At 38.9% G+C, this 25,414-nt stretch overlaps 1 protein-coding gene across 1 annotated transcript; it reads left to right on the top strand.

Moving 5' to 3' along the window:
* The first annotated feature begins 18,497 nt into the window (after positions 1-18,497).
* Positions 18,498-20,952, top strand: LOC116925319. Its single transcript, XM_045175085.1, is given in 12 exon segments — positions 18,498-18,714; positions 18,774-18,850; positions 18,913-18,985; positions 19,044-19,426; positions 19,483-19,562; positions 19,630-19,809; positions 19,865-20,082; positions 20,143-20,170; positions 20,173-20,255; positions 20,369-20,570; positions 20,635-20,836; positions 20,904-20,952. Coding segments are annotated over 9 exon segments (1,218 nt in total). The 5' UTR covers positions 18,498-18,714; positions 18,774-18,850; positions 18,913-18,985; positions 19,044-19,250.
* Positions 20,953-25,414: the final 4,462 nt, after the last annotated feature.

The raw sequence follows: 25,414 nt of genomic DNA, 5'->3' as shown, positions 1-25,414 counted from the left end.
GCCATCTATTGGAGGGGTTACGTTTTTTTAAATATTTTTTTATAGGTAGGGTAGACGGAGTGAGGACACGTCAGGGCAGGGTTGGGAAAGTCTACACCTTGCTTTTTTTCTTTAGGGTAAGTAACAGGTCAGGTCAATTCTGAAACCCTCAGGGAGAGGGGGGGTTTTAAGCGACAGTTGGAAATGTTGAGCTATGGCTTTGAAACATTGCTTACTCAAACAATTTTGCTAAATACCCCCTCGCTGGACCACATCGCTGACCACATATCTGACCCACTTTATACGTTCCTGCTCGAAAAAGAACTTTTTCAGGCTAAAAGTAATGTTCACGTCCCTGCGGTCTGGATCACCGAGCAGAGGCCAAGTACGTGGGCCGGGAAAGATCGGTCAAATCGTAGTAAATCGTTGATGATTGGCACCGTTTTTGTTAAGTGATGAATGGCGGCATCCGCGCGGCGGTTGAACTCATCGCTACTGCATCTTAACCATATGGATGCACGTAGATATTTGTACCTCCCCCAGGGGGTCATGAAGACGGTAAGGTGTTGGCTGCTTTCGTCGAGTGGGATTTGGAAGTATCCGTTGGCAGCGTCAAAACAGCTAAAATAGACGGCTCCACTATCGATTGCGGAAACTGCATCTCTGTGTCTAATGCTACATTTCTTTTCAAACGGATGTATTTAGTGATGGCGTCCGGGATCTCTGTTGGCGTCGTGGTGTTATTGGGAATTAAGTTTAGGGCTACTTCGACCGTTTGCTGCATCGAGGTGTCTAGCGCTAGGCGAAGGGTTGCGGTTTGTTCTTCCACAGGGAGAGTGACATTGGTTCAATCGGCCGAAGTCGTCCCATTGAATGCACCAAGTTTTGAAGTCTACCAGTGACACATCTCCTTGGAGTTTCTCAAGAGAGGAGGAGTACAGACGGTGTCGGGTGAACGCACTCTCTGGTGTTAACGTCGCTGGAGCTACTGGTGTGGCAGATGGTGGGGCCACCGGTTGCTTCGGTGGCCCTAATTTGCTTGATCGGTCCAAATTTGCTTTCAATCATTCGAATTCCTTTATTCGAGACGATCTGTTTTGAGCAAAGAACCTTCAAGAGTTGATTCGCTCCGATCAAGACATCTTTTTGGCAGGGCCCCGCTTTTCCCCCCAGAACTTTGTCGTCGGCGAGTTGGTATCCTTGGCTCCAAAGCTCGTTGACGAATTCTGTCTTAGTTGACCCAGCAACCTACCCGATTTCAGGTTGCTCAATTGCTTCTTGTTCAACGTCTTCCGTCTGTGGGTTGGTTCCACGAAATCATAGCTTTCTTACGCTGCGTTCCTTCCCTGGATGAATGTGTCCCACTGCTTGCTGCTTCAAATTAATCCTCCCGACTTCTTGTAGTCCTAGAGTTTGTGCTACCTCACTCCTAATTAGGGCTACGTTCGATCCTTGATCGATATAAGCAAAAGCTTTGTGCCATCCATTCGGGCCTTCCACTATCACTGTGGCCCTTTGGACGTTTACACCAAAGAATAGGCGTGCTTCTATTGAGAGAGGATCGTCGCTACAGTTGCTGTCACCGATTTCGGTTTAGCTGCCTTGTTGCAGATAGACGTGTGGTGACCCTGTCCGCACTTGTAGCATTTGATTGTGCTCCAACACTCTCTCACCTGATGATTCTGTTCCAGGCACTTCCAATACCTTTTTTCTTTTCTAGTTAGCTCGATCTTCTTCTCCAGGGTGATAACACATTTTACCGGGGGATGTTTATCATTGCAAAATAAAAATCTTCTTTTCCAACAGTATTCTGTTTCCAGTTTTTGGATTTTCTGTTGCAGTCCCTGTAACTGCAACAGGACTTGACTGGACTTGACTGAAGCAGTTCCTGTGACTGCTTCTGTTTTTTCTTCTTTTGTCTTGCTCCTCGGTTGAGTAAAAATACTGTCGTGGGTGAAAAAGGAGATTGGTTATCTCTTCGCAGAGATGAGTCATCCGCTCCTTGTACAACGCTGCGAACGCGGTGAAGAAATTATCGGGAGAAGTCCGCTCTAAGAAGGATACGCAGTCCTAAAGGGGAGTAATTCGCACGACGGTATAAAACACTGCCCCAAATCTGCGTTAGATGAGTCTCCATCGGGTGAGCTCCCGGAGCTGGGCTCCGTAAGAGGAGTTCCCTGGTTTTCCTAGAGGTCTTCAGACGCTTCTCCAACTTTTGGTAATGGTTATCCCTTTTTGTTCGAGTTAAACCATTGTTTAGATTTAAGTCATCACTTGTTGTATTCGTTTTTGCTTGTTTAAATACAACTCGTGTGACAATTGTTGGAGACGCGGCTCGTTACCCGTAAGTGACGAATTAGTGCTGCAGAGTTTTAATTTTTGAGACGCAGCTCGTTACCAGTAAGTAACGAATTTGTGCTGCGGTGTGGCAATTGTTGAAGACGCAGCTCGTTGCCTGAGAGTAAAAGAAATCGTGCTGTAGTCATTGTTAGCCGATGCTGAAGAGGACAAACCCACGGCTACCTAGTTGCCCAAGAGACCCCAGCCGACGATTACATCCGCTTCGAGAACTGTCAAGCGTTCGGTAGAAACTTCACCTACCCCAGCCTCATCGTTGGAGAGCGGAACTTCCTTTGTTGGTAAAACCCTAAATTTTGAAGGTCCTATTCCAAAGGATCATTTGACCGAAGATGCTGACAGTCAGGGTGAATCATTCGAGACTACAAGAGGCTTAGACTCGGATCCAGAAACCGAGGTCGATTTGAGAGCGGCGATGAGTGTAGTTGTTCCGGTCATGGGACAACAATTTGTAGTGCCATCAAGGCATATTAAGCAGCCGCAAAGACAAGCTATGGAAGCTGTCAGAAAATTTATTAGCCCGCCAATCTTCTAAAAAAATTCAGAAGAAGATGCGCACCAATGGATGGAGCGCTTTGAATAACATTTTACCCACAACAGATGGGGTGATATTGGAAAAAAAAAACAATTTTGAAAAGTATTTTGATGACGCCGCCAGGAGCTGGTTCAAGTGTACAAGGCTCCCGAACAAGTGGATGGTAAATCTCAAACGGCCGGAAGATATGCGATTGCAGCGCCTCTTCCGTGGCCGAAGACAGGCGGTTTCAAGAAAAAAAAAAAAGAAAAAAAAAAAAAAGAGGAAAATCCTTAAGACTATCCGGGAAATACAAGAAACATTTAAACAAGTAAGCGCAACCGGAAAGAAGAAAAACGAAGGAGTAAAAGTCCCTTATTTGCCAAGAGGACGCAAGCTGATTTTTAGTCTCATCAACCTTCGTGGATCGCAGAAGATTAGTACAGTCGGGTCGCCTGTCTTGAAGAAGGGGGACCTGTCGCGGGTGAAAAGGGAGATTGGTTATCTCTTCGCAGAGATGAGTCATCCGCTCCTTGGACAACGCTGCGATCGTGGTGAAGAAATTATCGGGAGAAGTCCGCTCTAAGAAATATACGCAGATACGCAGTCCGGAAGGGGAGTAATTCGCGCGACGGTATAAAACGCTGCCCCGAATCTGCGTTAGATGAGTCTCCATCGGGTGAGCTCCCGGAGCTGGGCTCCGTAAGAGGAGTTCCCTGTTAGTTCCCTGGAGTCTTCAGACGCTCTCCGAGTTTGGTATGGTCATCCCTTATTGTTATTAGTTAAAAGTGAATAATTGTCTAGAATTTAAGTCATCACTTGTTGTATTCGTTTTTTCTTGTTCTAATACAACTCGTGTGACAATATTATTACTGGATCATGAGAAAAAAAAAATTATCCATTTTTGGCAGTTTTTTCGGGTTTTTATCAAGGGGGGAGGGGTAAATTTTTTTTAAAGAGCTAAATCTTGGTATACGTTTTTTCATAATATTTAACACTCCAGTACAAAAATCAGTAAAAATAAAAAAAAAATCCAATATGAAACACTTAGGGTATTCATTTATGTTTGCAAGTTGTGTTTTCCAAAGACCCTCAAAATAGTTCCAATCGTGCAATTACTCATTCCATAATTTAAAAAATGGTTGAAACCCACACTTTGTTTCTTTAGCGGTAAGGATAATCCTTTTAGGTTCCCACTGCTGTAGGGGCATGGCTTGTCTAAAACCATACAGTCGACTGCATACTGGTAATCATAAAGCGGTAGCTGCTAAAATTCCGTTTTTTGCGCTAAAATTATTGCCTGCGATCTCTTATTTTTTGAAAGCTGGCCATAAACGTCTTGGATTTCTTTAGCTAATTTGTTCTCGTGTTCAGTTTCTATGCTGATTTTGTATTACTCGTGCATTTTACCGATTTCGAATTTAAGATGTCTATTAAGTTCTCTAACAGATTTTGGTAATCCGTAATTAGATTCTTTATTGACTGGCGAATCTTATGCCCTTGCTTCTGGCTTCATATCGTTTAGGTTAGTACCGGCAGGGAGTGGGTCGTCATTATCAAATTGATGGTGTTTTGTTAACTGGTTATTGGGTGTTGACGAATTTAAAAAATGTAGACAATGGTGTCTTTATCAACTACTTTTTCTGATTATTTGTTTTTGTTTTGTTTAGGGTAGCCAAGTCATGGTCTCCACTCATAAGAGATAATATAAAATCGTTTTCCAAATTTTGTATCTGTGATTTGGTTTTTTAATAAAAATTCTACTTCTTTTGTTACTGATTTTCTTATGCGATTTTGTAAGAGTTCGGGTTTCTTATCGGAACTATACACATTGCATGTCCAAGTATCAATGTTAGTTTTGTTTAAGCAGGAGGGTAGAGTTAACTTGTTTAGGTGGTATAACTTTGCGCTTGCTTCTGATATAAATACCTTTCACCTTTCAAAATAATTTTTGAATTCGAAACATTTGCCGAAATGATAGTGTTATGATTTTGAACTGTTTGTACATCTTGTTAGGTTGCGTTTAAAAATCAAAAAGAACTTTCGATCAAACTGTTGGGCGATTCTAGTCTTAATGTCATTCTTTCTGCGAGGCAATTAAATACGTGGTATTCTCTAGTTGCGTACCATGCTCCTTCTCCTGTTGGAGTTGCTGTAAAGCTAATTGGTTACCATTTCCCAGCATTCTAAAGGGATGATATTAGTTTTTTATGAGTTTTTATATTATTAGTTTTTTGTGAAAAAACAGGGTCAAATGATCCTATCCAAAATTATCCGGTGATCTTCTTGGTTTTAACCCATTGCTTAAAAGTCTAACTTTTCCACGTTTTTGTAGGTTTTTGTTTTGTCATTAATGTATGATATTTAATTATGACAATTTATTTCATCAGCATAAAGTTATCTTTGTCACAATAAAACGGCGAGATTATATCAAGTATTCCCCTTGTTTTTGTGTTTTTACAATCGCAAACGGTAGAATAAATGGTGTGTGCAGATTGAAAAGTAGCTACACGGCAAAGGAATAGAAGTATTTTTTCCATGTATTATAAAATAGAAATAACGTCATTAAAAATTTATCTGTCCTATTCCTTCGTCGTAAATTATAGTGCGTTTTTGTCGGATGGCATGTAGGGTTTAGGATTCGGAGTTCAGTATAAGACATTCGTGGGTCGAGGAATGAGGTGATAGGGTTTTTGTTGACGGTAGGGCTACTTCCTTACTGATGCCTATTATTTCGTAATCTATATTTACGTTCGGGGATGTTTTCTGTTCTCCTAGGCTTCGTTTGGAATTCGTTGTATCTTTTACAATGCGTTTTTCTTCCTTTTCTGTAACAGTAATGGAGTACCTCGGGGTAGTACTAAACGATTTGCATGGACTATGGATCTCTGTTTTTTGCTAGCATTTTTTTTTAATTTCGTAAGTTATATCAGAAAAATATTGTCTTATTCTTAATGGTCCATTCTGTGATGTATTTTGTAATGTATGTGGTGACGCAGATGGTGCACCAAATGCTTATGCCAGGGGGCCGCGGAAGTAGGCGGCATTCGGGCTTGTGAGCTGAGAAAGGCAGGACGCTACATGCTCGTCTCGTGTATTTTGTGTGCCTTATACAGAATACAGTTCTTAACGCAGAAAAAGTACATTCCATCTATTAGAAACTTTCCTGTGGATATTGGGGCTTTCAGCAATACTAAGTCTCCGATATTGTATGTAATGCTTTTTGTTCCCTCATCATAATATCTTTTCTGTTTTGTCTGAGCTCGAGAGAAATGTTCTTTAGCAAGTTCTTGCGCTTTTCTCCATTGATAATTATACATTTCACTTTCATTTCGAAAATTTCCAAATACACTTTAAGCAGCTCATTAGAACTACTTCGAGAAAGCAACGCAACCCTGAAAAACTCCCTCGAGAAGGCCAACTCTCGGATTGCTGACCTAGAAAGAAGAATACTTCCACCTTAGCAACTGAGACCCAGCTACAAAACTTTCTCAAAAGAAAAGAAGAAAACAACGCAGCTGTTGAGACCGAAGGTAAAGAAATAATCAACAAACTTGAAGGTTGGAAGACTCAGCTGATCCAGAAACTCAACGTCGCAGAAACACAGACAAAATGAGTCTTAGAAACAGCACAACAGCTCCAGGAAAAGATAAAGAATTTGTAAGACAAACTCAACAAAACCTTGTCAGAAAAATTCAATCCAAGAAAAAACCTGTTAGACTTTACCTCAACGAACAAAAACCTTGAAGAGGAAATTCAAGAACTTCAAATACGAGTACGAGCACAAGAAGACCAAATACATTTTCTAGCCAACCGAGTAAAAGAAACAGAAAACTTCAAGTTAAATTCATCGAGACTGAAGACTCCAATGACTCAAGGTTAGACGAGGATGAACCAGGAGAAATAACCAAATTAGTGGGTGATATAAACGAGCTGACCTCGCCGACAGACAGTGGAAACAAGTCACTCCACTACGAGCTGGAAATAGAACAAACCAACGACTTCGAACCAACAATAGAAAACCTTAAAACCCAAATAAATCACCTAAACAAGACGATCATATATTTGGAGCAAGAAAACCCATAATTAAAAAACAGGGTCGATATGGGCGTAACACACGATCATGAGGACACGGTAACGAAGCCTCCATTAGTTTCCTTCTTTTTACTTCTCTTCACTTACTATGTAAATTTCTAAAACTGCGTAGCAACATTAAGCAATATGCACCGTAGCATTGACCTAGATGAACATCTGCTGTCTGTCTCATACGCGTGACGAACATCCAGCCATTAGACATACATCTGTTAATTGGTCGCACGCGTGACGCTCATCCAGCCATTTACATAAACATCTTTTGATTGGCTGCACGCGTGAAGTACCGACGTGTCATCAATATCACGCCACTTGACAACTAAGTTTCCGTCAAGAGCCCACGAACAAAGAAGAGTCAGTCAAGTAACAGCTTGCAAATGGAACAGTTGTTCTGATTCCAGTACTCCATCCTTCCACTTTCCCAATGTAGTCGTCTTGTTAGTTCCCATTCCCCTATCTTATTTTCTGATTCTCGTCTTCTAATTTCGTATGTCATTCCCTTACATGTAATTTCCTGTTTTCATTTCCATTTCTTATCTTCTAATTGGGCATGTTATTTGCAAATTATGTAATCATACCGGCCTTAGACGTATAGCCAAAATATGTCGGCATTGTGGATAAAATGCCTTCGTTTCTCTTTTCATTTTGTCTTATTTAGTAAAAGAGTCCACCTTCTCAAAGAAGATGGGTACAAAACCTCTTTTGCACTTCTAAAAACACAACGCAGAAGACATTCGCGAACACCTCCAAGAAAAATCCCAAGTATGACGATATTCCAGCAACTGAGCAGAACGACGAGGACGCAAAGAAAGTGAACAGGTACTTCACTCAATCAATAGTAAAGGCCTTAGGAGAGCTATTCTCCAGAGAAGACAAAAAGGCAATCCCAATCTTCAAAAGAAAAAGCACCGACAAACTAATATCAGAGTGGCTACGAGGTGCCGAGCACGTAGCCCGAAACAACGATTGGGATGACAATAAAAGTTTCTTCTCTGATCGGTTGAAAGGCGAAGCCTTTGAATGGCATGAAAACTACGCTGAGGAGGAAGGCGATGATCTAAATTAACAGAATTGGAAAGAAGCCCTAATAACTAGATTTCAAGACACATATGACTTAGCTACGCTAGAGAAAAAAATTTCAAAACTAACAAAAAAACCAGAAGAAAACTGCAGAGCTTTCGTATCAAAGTTAAACAATTTTTACGATACCATCGCTGGTAAAGAAGAAAGGGCTGATCATAACCAAACTATTATTGAAGGCCAATTACTAAACAAAAGAAAAAAATGAGGGACCACAAAAAAAGCAAAATACTACTGCAAGGATTACTATCGAAATGTAAAGCAGAAATTTATCTGCGAATGCCAGAAAACACAGAAGGCTTTGACGCATTATGTAAACAATTTTTCCTTTCTGAAAAAAATCTACACACAAAAGAAGCTACAGACGATAAAGAGATGTCAGCTGTCATAGCAGGGATAATGCATCACGAAAAACCCACAAGACAATAAAATCCAACTACTTGAGCAAAACTTAGCAGAAGCTCTGTCAGAATTCAAATGTAATAATACGAAACGTGGATCCTTACAGGAAAACGACGTTACCATAGCTGCAACTGACCAATACGAAAAAGGAAGACCACATTCAAGTGAACGCTACTCCAGATCACGTGATTCACGAGTGGGATTTGCTGACAATCATAATAGTAGAGAATCAAGTCGAGAAAGAAGTCTCAGTCGAAAAAGAGACAACAGCCGCTATCGCAGAGACTACAATTCGTCAGGACGAAGAATTTATAATTCTTCAGGATATAGGCTATCCAGATTTCTCTCTCACCAACGTCCCCCATATAGGAACGAATGTCCCAACCGGCAAGGAAACTACAACGGACCTAACTTTAACAACTACAGACATCAAGCGCGTTATAACAGCAACCAACATCTACAGCAACAACATCACCCTGGCAACAATCCTCGAACCACCGAAAATCAAGAAATAACCTGCTACAAGGGTAACCAAAGAGGACATATTCCAAGAAAAATGTTGGACAGATATAGCACGTACCAACAACCCAGGTCCCCGATAAACACCATAAAACCAATACGTAATTCCCTTTTAACATATAATTTAGGATCAGAAGTAGAAATATAAATCCCTAATCTGATACGAATCCCCATTAAAATTTTTAATTAAGAAATTATAGCTTTAGTAGACACTGACGCTGCCGCTAGTTTAGTATCTAGTAAAATATTGATACTCTAGAAGGCAATGAAAACTTAAAGCAAGTAAAAAATACGAATCCTCCAATTTTTAGAACGGTGTCGGGACAAGAACTTAAATCGATAGGGAAATTTGAATTTTCAGTTGTCATTAACGATAATCATATTATTAACAATAGTTTTTATGCTATGAACAACTTAAATGAGCAATGCATCTTAGGATTAGATTTCTTATTTAACAATAACGTGAAGATTAACACTAGAAATCGTCAAAAATGTTATGATCAATTTCGAGTACAACATAATTTTGGAAAAAATACAATGCCCATTTATAGCGTAACATTTAGGAAAGCAAGCATCCATATACCACTAATACCAATTGATAGAGAAGACGAAGATCTTACACAACAAGATTATCGCAACTTAGAATCCTTCACTCAATTAGACTTTAATAACAAAACTAAGCAGATAGCTAAGATTGCTTAAAAAGTAGAACAAGCACTCAATGTATCAGATGACATATGAGCTAAAATTGAAATTTTACTAAAGAAACACGAAGGTCTTTTTGCAAACCAAGAATCCGACTTAGGTCTAGCAACACAAATTTGGAGAGATGCGAATGTGCATCGATTACAGAGCTTTGAAAAAAATTACTGTTGAGGATAAGTACCCTCTACCTAGGATAGATGACACAATCGACGCGTTGTGCTAATCTGTTTATTTTTTGACATTGGACTTATTAAGCGACTACTCGCAGATAGAAATAGAGAAATGTGACAAACACAAGACAGCTTTCGTTTGTGAATTTGGCCAATACGAATTTAATCGGATGCCGTTTGGTTTAACAAATGCTCCCAGCACTTTTTAAAGAGCAATGAATAACATCTTGAAAACGGCATTGTACAAATTCGCATTGGCTTACCTAGATGACATCATAGTGTTCAGTAATTCAATTACTGGTCGTGTGACACACTTGGAAGCAGTTTTTAGACTTCTTAAACAAGCGGGTTTAAAGGTAAAAAGAAAGAAGTGCGAATTTTTTTAAGAAGAATTAGATTTTTTAGGATACATAGTATCCGGGAAAGCAATAACACCAAGTAAAAAGAAGTCAGACGCGATTATTAAATATCGCGCTCCCAAAAACGTAAAAGAATTGAGCTCATTTTTAGGTCTCGCTAGCTACTACAGAAAATTCATTCTTGCTTTTGCTGATAAAGTCCACCCACTAACTGCGCTTACTAGAAAGTCAGCGGAATGGAAATGGGGGGAGGAACAAACGGACGCCTTTGAATGTATTAAGAACTGTCTCATCACTAGACCTGTCCTAGGTTATCCGGATTTTTCTCGAGAATTTATCATCTACACGGATGCTTCAGGATATGGAATAGGAGCAGCCTTGGCTCAAACAACAACCTCCATCTCAATCAGCGGACTTAGCAGAGTCCGACGGACAGGACCCCGAGAATCAGACGGCGTAGAAGTCGTCATAGCCTATACCTCTAAACATCTGAACGACTGCAAGGCCAAGTGGTCAACCACAGAGAAAGAGGCATACGCAATTATCCACGCCATCGACGTGTTTCGGACGTACCTATACGGGAGAAAGTTTACCGTATTTACAGATTATAGACTTTCAGAATGGCTAATGATTATGACAGAACCAGCAGGAAGATTAGTTGGGTGAGGTCTTAACATCCAAGAATTTGATATCATTATTGGGTACCGGCCAGGAAAGCTACACCAAAAAGCTGACACTCTTAGTCGCACACCATTAGTGCCGTTAGCGAAAATAGAAACAAGGACAACAGGTACAAATGAAAAATCCGAAGTAAAAAACGAAAATGTAGAAGCCAAGAAAACTAGAACAAAACAAGTAGTTTTCGAAATTGAAAGTAATAAGTCCAAGGACACGGAAAAATGAATCGAAATCCAACACAAAGATGAGTATTGCCGAGCAATATTACAAAAAATGGCAAAGGCCAATCCAAGTAAAAATGTTAAATATAAATTTAAAATAAACGAAAAACGATTATTAGCAGATGTCAGAGGACGAACTGTAACGCCAGTGAGACTAGTGCCCTAAATTTTAAAGGAAAATCACGGTCATATATTGGCAGGACATTTAGGAGTAGAAAAAACGTTAGCTAGACTTCAAAAACAGTATGCCATGAATGCGTGCCGCCGTAAAAGAAAATGTTAAACGTTGTTTGATTTTAAATAAAAGAAAAGCGGTTGGTGGAAGTAAAGCACCATTGCACCCTTCGCCTTTAGTTGAAGGGGTATGGGAAAGGACTGCAATGGATATAGTAGGCCTAGTTCAAGAAAGCGCTAAGGGATAGAGATATATTTAATAGTTATTTCAGATAAGTCTAGTAGGTTTGTTTTTACAGTTCCAATGAGAAATCAGACTGCCCAAACAATTGCGAAGGTTTTAGCTAATAAGATATATACTAAATATGGATCTCCAGAAATAGTTCTTACAGACCAAGGTAGTAACTTTCTATCCAGCTTGATACAAGATGTGTGTAAACTATTAAAAATGAAACAAATAAGGACTATGGCCTATCATCCACAAACCGATGGATTGGTTGAGAGGTTCAATCGAACTCTCTGTGACATGCTAGGTTGTTACGTCTCAGACCAACCTCCTAACTGGGACAAATACCTTCCGTTCGTTACTTTTGCCTACAATACAGCAAAACAAGCCTCAACTCAAGAAACACCATTCTTTCTATTCTTCGGAAGAGAGCCAGTAATGCCCAATGATATCAAGATTAACAGAAGATACGAGATTTGCGAGGATACCAGTATGGTGTATTCACAGCAGTGGGGAAAAGCTCAAAATCTGGAAAGAGAACATCTCTTCAAATCCGAAACAAGACAGAAAAAATACATCGACGTACCCACAAAAATTGCTATATACAACATAGGTAACTAGGTTTTACTGAAGGCACCACCGGCCTTCAGTAAAACGTAGTTAAAGTTTCTCGGATAACAATTACGAAATCCAGCACACTGTAAACAAGAAACTGAAATCCGTGGTACACACCAACCGTCTCGAACTTTACATCCCAAGAAAACAAAAAAAAACTGAGGAAGAAGAAATACTACAAAACCTACCGGAAAATGTTGAAGCACAACGACGACCAAAAATTCACCAACGCCGACCAGGCCGACTTGGGAAACAGCAGCTGGTACATCCAGGCAGACAGAAGATGAGCATCAATCCTCGCAGACCCGGAATGTCATCAAAAGAAGAAATAAACTTCTCAAATACTGACACTCACCGATCCCTAAACGACCAGACCACGAAACACCTATACAACTTACGAAAGTTTCTCCAAGATCCACATTATTAAAAATCTTACATTTTTCTCAAAGATGCAAACACTTCTACTACTATTTTGCCTCCTTCACTCAATTAACCCAACTTATCCTATCTACGCGACCGTCTGCGACTGTAACCATGTAAAGATCCGAGGAATCGTAGACATCCAATCACCCTACTACTGTGGCAATGAACAAACCGAAACGCAACACTTACCAAGGTTACCAACTGCTTCCACGTTTCTCACCAATCAAAATCCGACAGCTACTTGGAAAGGGTGGACATGGAAACAATGGACGAAAACGAAGAAAATAACTGGATCGTTTGGGATTGGATCCTTCGACACCGTATACTCTCAAGAAACAAAAACTAATAACACCTCTGGAATGCTGGCAAATGGTAAACGATAAAAAATGTGGTGAAAACAACATGCAGGTTGGGCCGAATGGGCTCACCTTCACTGCCACCCTTACAGGTGAAGGGAAATGGTACGCCATCAAGAAGTACCATACCCTCAACTGTATAGCAGAACAAGTAACGCTACGTCAAGAAAAACCTGACCAACCGATCGAGAGCCCATTCGGATTATTACACACAACGCAACAGGAAGGCCAGTTCACCCTTAAACAGAACATCATTGTGTGGGGTAAAAGAACAATAAACTATTCATTTTCTCAAACATTACTAAAAGGAAATGGTTACCTCGAGATTCCTCGTTCACCAGAAAGGAACAACTCCAGTCGCCTTTATGACGACAATCGACAGCTAGAGATATCCTTCTTCAATAAGCCGGATAAACATGTTACAGCAGTCGGATATAAATTAATTGGAATACCGCTGACATACCTCACGTTTCCTGCAGAAACAAAAAAAAATACTATACGAAATGTTCAAGAACACAATCGCAACATGCCTTAAAAATACCAACCTTGCTACACCAGTATGCAAAGACGACAAGTTTACTGTTAGACTACGGAGCTGACCCATACATACGAGAGGATGGCCAGACCATCGCACACAGACCCATGCAAAAAGTTTAGCTATTCTCTAGAACGATTAGCTAAAAAAAAGCTTTACGTACATAGGCTGGTCATAAAAATGTATTTGTAAGTTACATTACTGCTGAACAGGAGCAGCCTGGTTTCTACCAGCAAGCTGAAACCTACCGATTCAAATACTGATTGTTCGTAATAAAGCTATTTCAAGGTAGTCGTTCGACTTATAAAATTTATCTAATTGCTTTCAGCATTAATTTAACCATGGATAGCTAGTGACGACCAGCCTATGTACGTAAAGCTATATTTAAGCTAGTCGTTCGACTAATAAAGTTTATAGAAAATAGTCTGAATAAACTAGCTGCATGATAGTAGAGCATTAGCTAATCTATACTATCAGCAAATTAATTTTACGAAATCGATATTTACCGATTAATTATAAATATTATTTTATTCTCCGTTTTTTTACAGTCTGCGAATGGGAAAATAATTTTTTTTTCTTCAAAATTGTGATGCATGATATTGTTGCTGTTAAAACCAGCAGGATACATGCTGAACGATCAATATAATTTATTTACAATGCTGCTGTAATATTTTTTATTTTGACTCATCTCAGCAGACAGCAGTATAAATAGGCGCACCATAAAAAATAACTGTTTACAGTTTACTTAAATTGTAAATAAAATGCAATCTAAAGAGAAAGAACTTTCTCGATACTTAAAACGAAAATTGGAAGTTAAAGAAGCAGATTTTGATCTAAAGCTACATATGAAGTAACAAATCGAATGGTCGTCTATAAATGTCAGGGATGTTGCAGGAAACGAAGTTCAGCCGCAACAACAATTAAGTAGTTCGTTCGAAAATCGGCCCCCTGAGGTAACATCAATTATTTGTATGATTTTATTATATGGACATTTTTTTGAATTGAAAGGTATTTGACTTGCCGTATGAAACCTGTGGAAATGCTGGAGACACTGACATTAACATTGAGGCTTCAAATACTATAGTTATGAGGTAGTTATACTATATGGTTATGAGTTATTTGGAAACAACACTTACGAAGAAGATGATATGGATGATTTCATTTTTATGGTAGAATGTGTTACTAGTTTATTCTTTCTCAATCTCTCTCACATTCTAATACCATAAAATTGAGTGTTATAGGAAGGCCTGAAAGACTGTGATTGTGTCAATTACCTTGCTTTAGTGTGCTTGGCATATAAATTGAAACATAGACTATCTAATGCTGGTTTCAAGGATCATCTGAGAATTCTGAAATTGCTTACTGGATCAGCTGTCGAAGAAATGACAAGTGCAGCTAAATGTGCAGAAAAATATGAGAAGCTTATACAACCAACGAAAAAGATCTTTGTAAACAATGAGAAAGACTGCGATACTGTACTAAAAACTGGCGCCGATGGTGTACCTTTAGCTTCACAGCCATGTGGCCATCGCTTTAGCAAAGAAAAAAAATTTTTATTTTTTAGTCCTATCTATCAAGCAACAAAATCATTATTTGTTGGAGAGTGGCGCAGCTAAATGGTTTGATAATAAGCAGAACTGTGACGGGAAAACAAGAGGAGATATTCAAATTGGAGACTTGTATCGAGACAAACTTTCCAGATAGGAGTTGTTGTCCCATAGGGGCTCCAAAGCCGTACCAATGACACCGCTGCGACGAGTTCATCCAGTAGATGTTCCAATCCAATCCCTTGAAAAATGAAGTACTTCCATTTTTCCGCTATATTTCGTTTGTTCCCTGTTGATGTCCTTAGCCCGTCCCATTTCTTTTCTTTTGGCTCTCTATCAACACTTAGAAAAATTCGTTATTATCATATCTTTTTTCAGTACGGGGCAATTTTCTCACTCCCTTTTACGACAGAGTAATCGTTTCGCTCACTAGATGGTTATTTCAATAAATTTTGTAAGCAGTTTCTATTATTTTTTAAAATAATTTTTTATTTGCTATTTTTATTATCCTTCTTGCTGTAGACTTGTTATTGTTTATTGGTAATTTACGGGAAAAATATTTTTACTTGACTGTTCATCAAACAGTCCTTGGCAACGTTTACGCTCATTGTGGACTTGGATTGTAGCGTCTGTTTCCTCCATGGTGTGAGAAAGCTGGAAAAGAGTATCTCTGTTTCTTGCTTCAGTTAATAGATATTTTTACTCAACAAGGTTTTTACTATTTTTCCATGATTCCAGGGTTCTATTTGTTGATTGAGCTTATAACGAAATACGAATACGATCGTTGGAAGTGTCATGAAATCAATCATGACCTACGAGTGTGGGAGTTGTTTCTGCTATGTAGGCCTCAATGAGGATAAAGTGGCTTTTAAAACTTCTACTATTTGTGATATTGTAATTGGTGAGTAAATTGCATGCTTCAAATGCATTTTTCTTTTAGCTTTCATTTGACCAAATTGAAACAGTTTTTTATATTTTTCACAATTTTAGACGGAGTTTGTGAAGTGCACAAATCCATGACAAGAGATGCAGTGGAATCGAAGATAAAGAATTGGTTACTTCACTGCCCAAGGTATGCCTTCAAGAACAATGAAGATGAAAAAATAAATGGGGAAGACGAGCTCCGACAAGTTGATAGCGACTACTAATTGCTGACTAATTTATCATTTTCTACGTAAATTGCGATTGTTAATGCACTGATTAAATTACCTATTTTGAGTTTCATATTGTACCTGCTAAGTTAAACTATTTTGAGTTTCATATTGTAATTGATTAATTTGACTACTTTGAGTTTCATATTGTACCTGAAGAAATAAAATAAATTTGAGTTTTTTTAGATAAATTACAGAGTCTCTTTATTTTATGGAAAATAGTGGGATTGCCACAAATTCATCAATATATGCAGCGAAAAGATTGAGAACGAAGTGCCGTGTGCAAGTACCTAACGAACTCCCTTACTGATTAAGAAGATCAAACATTCTCTTATTCGCCATATGGTACGGCAACAAAAAGCCTTCAAGTGGACCTTTCCTTGAAGCATCAATATCGGAACTCCAGCAGCTTGGGACCAAAGGAGTGCAGTTCAATCAGCGAACTTATTTGGTGAAGCCATTAATTCTCACAACAGATTCCATGGCACGCAGGGTTTTTCTAAATGGTTCCACTTTCCGAGGAGATTGTGGATGCGATTTTTGTCTTCACCCTGGTAAGAATTCAGTTATATGTGCGTGATAAAAATCTTCTAAAATCGTTCAATTATTTTCCCTGGCAGGAGAGATGATTAAAATTGGCCGTGAAAGTACAAGAGTCTACCCCGAACCGACCTCAAATCCTACTTTTGCACCGAGAACTGTGGAAAAGCACGAATGTGATCTGATGGTATTTCAATTTAATACTTTTATTTACGAGATATAATACATTCCTATCGAATTTGTTTTTTCATACAGACTGTTCTGGGTACCGGGAAACGCCTCAACGGAATTAAAGGCCCTTCTCCATTTTTGGTTCTTTTGGATTTTGATTACGTCCAGGCGCAAGTACCCGATTATCTGCATTGTGTCTGCCATGGAGGAATCAAGTTTCTGGTGGCCTTATGGACTGAGACCAAATACTTTAAACAACGTTGGTACTTGGATGAAAGAAAATGGGCAATTTTAAATGCTCGTCTGATGCAAATTAAACCACATTATGAGATAACGTGGACGTCCAGCCCATTGTCTGATATAAGTCAGTGGAAAGCATCCAATTTCAGAGGTTTTGCTTTGTACTACTTCACAGCGCTTGAAGACCTCCTGCCGAAGGTGTATTTCCATCACTTTTTGTGCCTCATATACGATATTCAAGTATTATTACAAGAAGAGGTGACTGTTAATCTCGTTCTAGATGTAGATTTCTTTTTGCAACACTTCGTTCGTGATGCTGAAGTTTCATATAGACAAAAAAACATGCGTTTCAATTTCCACTTAACAACGCATTTAGTTCGTGCTACGCTAAATTGGGGATGCATTTGGAGCTGGTCGACCTTTATTCCGGAGTGGTTCAATGGCGTTTTGGTGTCATCGACAAATAAGACACAGTGCGTTACAGAGCAAATGGTGAAAAGTCTTCTCATGAAAAAAGCTGTACGTTCGGATGCAATTACTCTAATGTTAAAGTACAACTTACCGCAAAACGTCTCAGTACTGTTTAAAGATTTTCTCAACATTTCTCACCATGATCTGCTCAGTTCATTAGACATTTACTCGTCCGTCTTTCATTTGAAACTTCTTGGAGTTCCTAAGAAAAAATTTGCAAGCAAAGAATGCCAATCCGCGATTCACAAATATTTCTCTTCCGTAGGTGAGCCGGCACCTTTACACATCAGAAGCTATTACTCTTACAAAAGATTTCTTTTTTGAAAGAAAGCAGTATTCACAACTACAAGTTACACTCGTTCACCGAAAAGGATCAACTATTGCGCTTATATGAAAAATGATGTGTTCTTTATGATCGAAGAAATTGCTTCGTTCAATTTCAAACCTCGTGATGCTATGGAAAACGTTTTCTTACTCGGTCGAATCATGGGGTCCATCTCTAAAGAAAAGTATTCTCCCGCTCCAAAATGTTTAGAATAACTACATTTTTGAAATTTACCTGGACAGTCTACGAAATGCGTTGGCTTGTCATGGCTTGTCATCGACCCTTGTTGCATTTAGTGGAAGTGATATTATGAAAAAAGCCGTAATTGGATTTAATAATTGCCTTACTGAAACTTACGTTGTAACTGCCTTACCCAATTCAGTTGAAACGGATTGAATACAGGAAATTTAAAATCTCCAAATGAAAATTCAAATTTTTTCTTTTAATTTTCAATTTTTACGGCAATTTCATTTTATACTCCGTTTATTGCTGGTATTTTAAAAGTTATCGAAAACACAATTTGGCAACGCTTTTCATGTTTTGGCGCTCAGCTATTTCCATCTGCCTTCATTCTCGTTCATTTCCGTCTCCATGACGCCTTTTCTCTTTTGAAGTGTGAAGTAGTTTATAGTTTTGATCATAAATCAACGAAACACATTACGAGCCATTTGTCACCCTTTCTTTATTGCCTTGCCCTCTCTTTAGCCTCCCTTTCATTTTGACGTATCGTCTGCTCTATCGCGTGGTCGTCTCGCAAGAGCTCTGAATGTCACATTTCTGTTCCCAGTTATTTCTACTTTTCTGAGTGTTAAACCCTTCAGATTGTAGAGAGAAAGTATTCTTTGCTTCTTGCATTGCTTCAGGTATATAAAATTATCAATTGTAATATGCGTACTTGTGCTAAAATCCTACCTGTATTCAGTTGACGTCTTGGTCCTGGCGATAATTTCCCTTTCTGGGCTCTACATCGTGAATTTTGTCAATTATCCCTCACTTCTGGTAATGCCCTCTCATATTGGCTACATTTTAATGACCCTATATCTATGTTTCATTTCTATTAGGTCTAGCTGTCTCTTTACCAGTTTGTACGAGAGTGACTCTCTCGGTTTATGTGTGTGTGCCCTGTGAACCCAGGTATTCCTCGTTAGAAATTTATTCTTCAGCTCATGCTGACCCTCTTTCTACTTTCTAGGAACCACATAAGTCTCATACAATCTTCCATACATCGTATTCATTTCATACACTTCATACAAGTTCCACCCATTGCTCAACGCTCACCCCTTTTTCATATTTCATCATTCGTATTTCATCTGAATCAAATACAAGGCTGCTTACAACAGTCAGGCTACTTGAAAATCCTACCGGTTCCATCGGAGGGAACAGATCTCTTTTTGGAAAAATGGGAAACCACATAATTTACGTTCTCGTTCGCTTAAAAAAAGGTAAAACCGAGCTAGGTATTTGGACTATGGATTCCATAACTTTTCCCAAAACATTTGTGTCTCTTCCCAACCTTGAAGACACAATTCGCATGCTTATAGAGTTCATTTCTGAGAAGACTGATGTTGCTTTAAAGTAATGATAAATTTTAACTAACTGTCAAAAAGTTTTATTAAAGATAATTTGTTTAGTTGGCCGAAGCATAGTGCTTCAGGTGACGACCCATCGATCCAATCGGAACCTAAAGCTGGGCCTGTCATTTCCTTCTCAGGTGATTATTGTTAAACTTTATCTTATATCGCATGTTCTTTCTAACCAATGTTTTTTTATTGTAATAGAAGACATAAAGGTGTTAGAACTAACACGTGATGCAATGCTAAAACCCAAAACAAAATCTGCACAGTCCACCAAAATCTTGCACTCAACTCCAAAATCACAAGTGGCCCCCAAAGCTGTTGCTTCCGTTCCCTATGCCAAGAAGTCTTTGCCTCCAGTATTTAGGAATACTTCAAATTCCGGTTTTTTTTATTTTATTTTTCAAAGTGTTTGTTATACGTACTCTTTTATTCTTAGAACACATACAGCAGAGCAAGAGAAAAACAACACAAACAAATCAAGCAGGAAGCAAATATCAATCAGTCAAACCAACAGCTGACTCAGTCAGTGATTTGGGTGTAAGTGCTCTAGTATCATCTGAAAGCGAAGAATCAAACTCTGGTAATGAAGAAGGCGATTGGTTGGATCCATCTCCTCCTTCTCGTCCGCTCAAAAAAGTCCCACGGAGTGATGTAGTAATTTTTCAATTTGTGTTTATAATCACCGACATGATTACAGATTTGGCTTTGTTACAGGTTCACTGTATTGGCAGTGCCTCAAAAAGTACGTTTGTCGTAATGGACTTATTCTGACTCCTCCAGGATCTCGTTGTAACACACCCTCATCTTTCCGAACTCCAAGTAGTGAGGTAAATGCAAAACTCGAGGTTTTCCATTTACTTATTCATTAATTTATCTTTATTTTCAGAAGGAAGTTTTGAATGACGAAGCATCTTTTCTGAATGATATCAATTGCCAATAGGACGAAAACAGTCAGGCTCAGATCATTGAACAGTCAAATTCCCTTCAAGAACTTGAAGAAGAAAATTCTTTTTTCAAAGAACAGCTGAATCAAAGTTTGATTGATTACGAAGACATGAAAGCTGAATACGAAAGGGAACTAGTTGAAAAGGACGAACTTAAAAAGAGTTTACGTGAGCAAAACCCATTAGTACTAGCGCAAAGTAGGGCTAAGACATACCTATTCAAGATGTTTTAAATGTTAATTTCATTTTATCTTTTGAACAGCTCTAAGGGAATCTGTGCTGTTGCTGGACACCGCTCTGGCTAATTTGCCATCAAATAGCCGCCAGTCTGTAGCTGTAAGCGCTGCTAATAGTGCGGCTCCTTCGCGTTCAATGGTGAAACTTCACGAAGATTATACCACCATAATTGATCCCAGCGCCCTCAAATTGGCTATGTCGTACGGAAAATCCGGAAATACGACAAAGTAATTTCAAACATCATTTAAAAAATTTCTCTTAGCCCATTTTTTTACTTTCCCATTTTTTTTTTAGGGAAATGGGAAAGATGGTGGCCACTATAATGGAGGCTTTTTGGGACTAGGCGTTCATGGCTTCACACTCCCTATCTGGTCGCAAAGCACCGAGCGATATGAATGACCCTATTTAAAAAAATTGACAGCAAAGCCAGCCATTCCAGCCGATGCAAGAAATGCAATTATACGTATGACAGACTTCATTATAAAATTTTAACTTCGATTTCACCTCTTATCATCTCCTATCTATTTACAGAGTTTACCATGAAATTTTGGGAGAGAAAGCACAACATAAGAATTCCGGCTACCACGGTTAACCCTCTAATAAGTAATAAATTACTGACCGAACACAGCTCTGTGAAAAAAGCATTAAACAACGAGAAATCTGTGGATGAAGTGGAGTAGCAAATTTAGATATTTCACTTATTCCTTTTATCACTCCGAAGAGTCCCTCCCTCCACAAGCTGCCATTTATGTGCCTTATTGTTTCCCTCATCTGAATGTGCATCAACTTAGCAATAATCCATGTTTGCTGTTACAGTCCATTTTTTTCATGATGTGATATAAATGTATAACCTAGTCTTTGCATTTAATCTCGTCATCAATACAAAGAAATTTGAAATCATTTGTATGTGACTAATTTTACGTATAGAATAGGAAGAATATACTAGGTTGAGGCTTGCTTGTATTTAATAGGCTACTTAAATCGTAGATTTAACTAGAAATGAAATTCCAGGCTGTTATTCCAAAATTTGATCTTTGAAGCAGCTAGCTTTCCCTCCCTAAATCGATAGCTGTAAATGAGCTAGAAAAAAGTTTACCGTTTCGTACGGGGAGCGGCAGCAGATAACAACAAGCTCCTAATAAGGATATTGCGATATTACAAATACAAGTTTGCAGCGTATAATAGCCTGGGAGAAACACCGTTAATGGTTGCAATCGCCTACGGACATGAAGATATCGCCAACTCTTTATGGTGTCGTTCTAATGTCGCACAAATAGAAAAGGATAACAGCACTGTATTAAACTATGCAGCAAGATATGGAAACGGAGGCCTCGTTAGAGCAGCATGTGAAGAAAAGAGAAAAATGGACATCGACCAGAACACTATACCAGACAACTACACGGCTCTGCACCTAGCAGCAATATTTCGTCATCCTGACGTAATACATATATTAATCAGATACGGAGCTAATACCGAAGAAATAGATTTAATCGGAAAGACACCACAAGACTATAAAACTGACAGTATTCGAGAAAGTGTGTTCGAATACTGGAAACATCGTCAAAACCGAAAACGTAGGGCGCACGATAGTGAAGAATTTTCAAATTAATGTGGAAACCGTTAAGAACGACAATTAAAAGATATTCTTAACGCTGCAAATTACTACAATAACACAAACACTACAAAACAACACTAATCTTCAAGATCATCATCACCAGGCGTCTCATCAAAGCCGCCGCGGTTACACATAAGGAAACGAAAAATGGATGGCTTCACTCTCAAAACCAACACAGAGGATCACAAAGACAATCAAGAATCACATACAAAAAGTGGAAACCTATCGTAGCATTCCAACTAATAAAGAACGTAGAAATGATTTCTTTCCTAACATAGGTATAGCCAATGGCAATGAATAACGGGAAAAGGGAATGTATTTTGTATTTCGTGTCTCCAACTTCATACATAAGACAACGAAGGAATGAAATGGTGAAGGAAAGAAACAGGTCAACTGGTGACAGATAAAATTAAAACAGGTTTTCATCCAACTGCTGTCATGCTACTTGCCGAAGAAGAAGAAAAACGATATAGAGGAAAATTGGAGGACCAATTTTTTCTTGCCGAAGGGGGGAACGAATGTAACAGGCAGCAGCTGCAACTCCACCTAGCAGCAGCACCCCACCCAGTAGGAAGGTCGTCACGTACATAACCTTCCTTTAGGCTAACTGTTAAGTGAAAGTCAATGTTCAGTATAAAAAGACACATTTTTAACATCATAATCAGTGTTGTCTATTGGCAAATACACGGCCTGGAAACCTTTACAATGTAATAGAACCCATTCGTTTTCAACAATTTTGATTTTGCTTTTTGTTCTTGCTCTTGTTTTTTCAGTGGCTATAGACACTATTAGAATTCGACTAAGTCTGTCTGCATTAGGGTTGGATTTACCTGGTCGATAACCAATTACGATGACATATTCTGTATTTTAAGGGCCCATCTAGCTAGTCTTCCTGATGAACCTGTTTTACTTATTCACCATTCTAATGGTCTGTGCTCTGTGGTCTGTAAAACTGTAAATATGCGTCCGTATAAGTAATTTCGAAATACTTCAATAGCATGAACGATTCCGTACGCTTCCTTTTCTGTTGTCGAACACTTGGCTTCGCAGTCATTTAGATGCTTGGAAGTGTAGGCAATGACGACTTCAACGCCATCTGATTCACAGAGTTCAGGTTCGTTTGTCTCAGCTAAATCCGCTGATTGAGATGAAGATTGTGTTTGTGCCAAAACTGCTCCTGTTCCATATCCCGATGCATCCGGAAGATGATAAATTCGCGCGTGAAATCTGGATAGCATGGCATAGGTCTAGTAATAAGAATTTTTTTTTTTCAATTAAAGGCGTCCCTTGCTGCCTTCCCCCATTTCCATTCCGCTGTCTTTCTCGTGAGAGCTGTCAATGGGTGAGCTTTATCAGCAAAAGCTCGAATAAACTGTCTGTAATAGCTATCCAGACCCAAAAATTAACTCAATTATTTTGTGTCATTGGGAGCAGGGTATTTTATAATTGGTTTATTTCCTTTTTATTTGGCGTGATGCATTTATTCGGTACTTTCTATCCTAAATAATCTCATTTCTTCAAAAAAAATTGCAATTTGTTCTTTTCAACTTTAGCTCTCCTCCTTTTTGAAGACTGAATACTTCTTCCGAGTGTGTTATATGTTCATCTATCGAACTACTAAGAACAATTTGGTCATCTAAATATACTAATGCAAATTTATACAGTACGGTTTTAATAATAGTATTCATTGCACGTTGAAATCTACTTGGCGCATTTGTTAAACCAAATAGCATACCATTGAACTCGTACACCCGAGTCCATAAATATCTACCCCCCTCCCCCAAAAAAAGGCACGAAAAATAAAAGTACCGCAACAAAATTGGTTTTGCGCTTACTGTCATTGCTTTCTTTTTATTATTGTCAAGTTGTTTCCGCAAATTTAAATTTTCAAAATTTAAATCAGATAATAGTTTTTTTTTCAATTATCTTTTGGAAAAGGACTTCTCTTTGTACCAGATAAAAATTCTTTTTCTTTAACACGAATAAATTTTTATTGTTGTAAAAGAGCATCTACTTTACACTATTCTCAACCCCGCGAAACTATGTGAGTTTTAAAAGTATTAGCTGTCTCGGTTATTACGTTAGGTGTAATATTGTAGCGATCAGATGGAGGTCAGCTTCTCGATACGAGAAATTTGAGAGAGAGAAATGTGAGAAATAACCTCACCCTCCGTTCTGAATGTAACGGAGAGACTCGCTATCCGTGAGAAACGGTCATCTTACACCCTCCAATCACGTTAGCCTTGGATGGGTGGGAGATATGGCGCCATAAAAGCCGAGCAGAGACTGGGATAGAGGGAAGTAGCCAGTTAGTTGATGAGTTAGTCGTGAGTTAGTCGTGAGTTAGTCGTTTTTAACCTGTTCAGTTCATCCCTTAGTGTACCTATTTCCCTAACCCTAACAGTGTTCTCCCTTAGTTTGTGCATTTGTGTAGTTTGGGTGTGTTGAGACCAGATTCCCCTAATAAACAGTGTCTCCCGTTGATCACATATTATCTCATCTCGTTACAATATTATCTGGGGTCTCCAAAGTTTCCTTCAATATAGAGTGGATATAAAGTTGCAGTGTATTATTGGTTTTTCTGTGGGTTTTTTTTTTTTGTCTTTTATCTGCTTTAACTTTAGTGTTGTTGAGACGTTTTGGTTGTTTTTCCGGTAAAATGTTCGTACTCCAGCTCTACGAGCTCTTTCCAATGTGCGATAAACTGCTCTCTAAGATGTCTTTTCAGTCTTTTAAGTCTCGTTGGGACCTCCAAATGTAAGATCTGCTTTAAGTATGTATTTTGTTCTCGGTACGCAGTACAATGTTCTTACTGAGAGCACAAAACAGCCCTGAAAGTACAAGAAACAGAAACCAGTTTATATGTTGCTAGATGGTAGCTTTCACCGGATGAAGCATCCGCCGGTAGTAAAATCCGCCAGCCTTGCATCCTCCTGATGCAACATCCGCTGGTGCTCCCGTCGACCGTGATGCACCACAATCGTGACATACGTCAACCGTGACGTACGCCTACTCCATACCCACATGCATCTGTGTGTAGGATGAAAAAGCACGCGAAATCTGGACACGCAAGGGTAGGAGCGGAGCATAAACATTCTTTTATTCCGTTAAAAGAGCGTTTTCTTCCGCCGGCCACCATTGCTATGTTACTTTGCTCCGCGCGAGCTGTGTAAGTACATGGACGTTGTCG

Source organism: Daphnia magna, linkage group LG6 (assembly GCF_020631705.1).
Source record: "Daphnia magna isolate NIES linkage group LG6, ASM2063170v1.1, whole genome shotgun sequence".
NCBI classification, from domain to species: Eukaryota; Metazoa; Arthropoda; class Branchiopoda; order Diplostraca; family Daphniidae; genus Daphnia; species Daphnia magna.
This window is presented reverse-complemented; position numbering and strand designations above follow the sequence as displayed.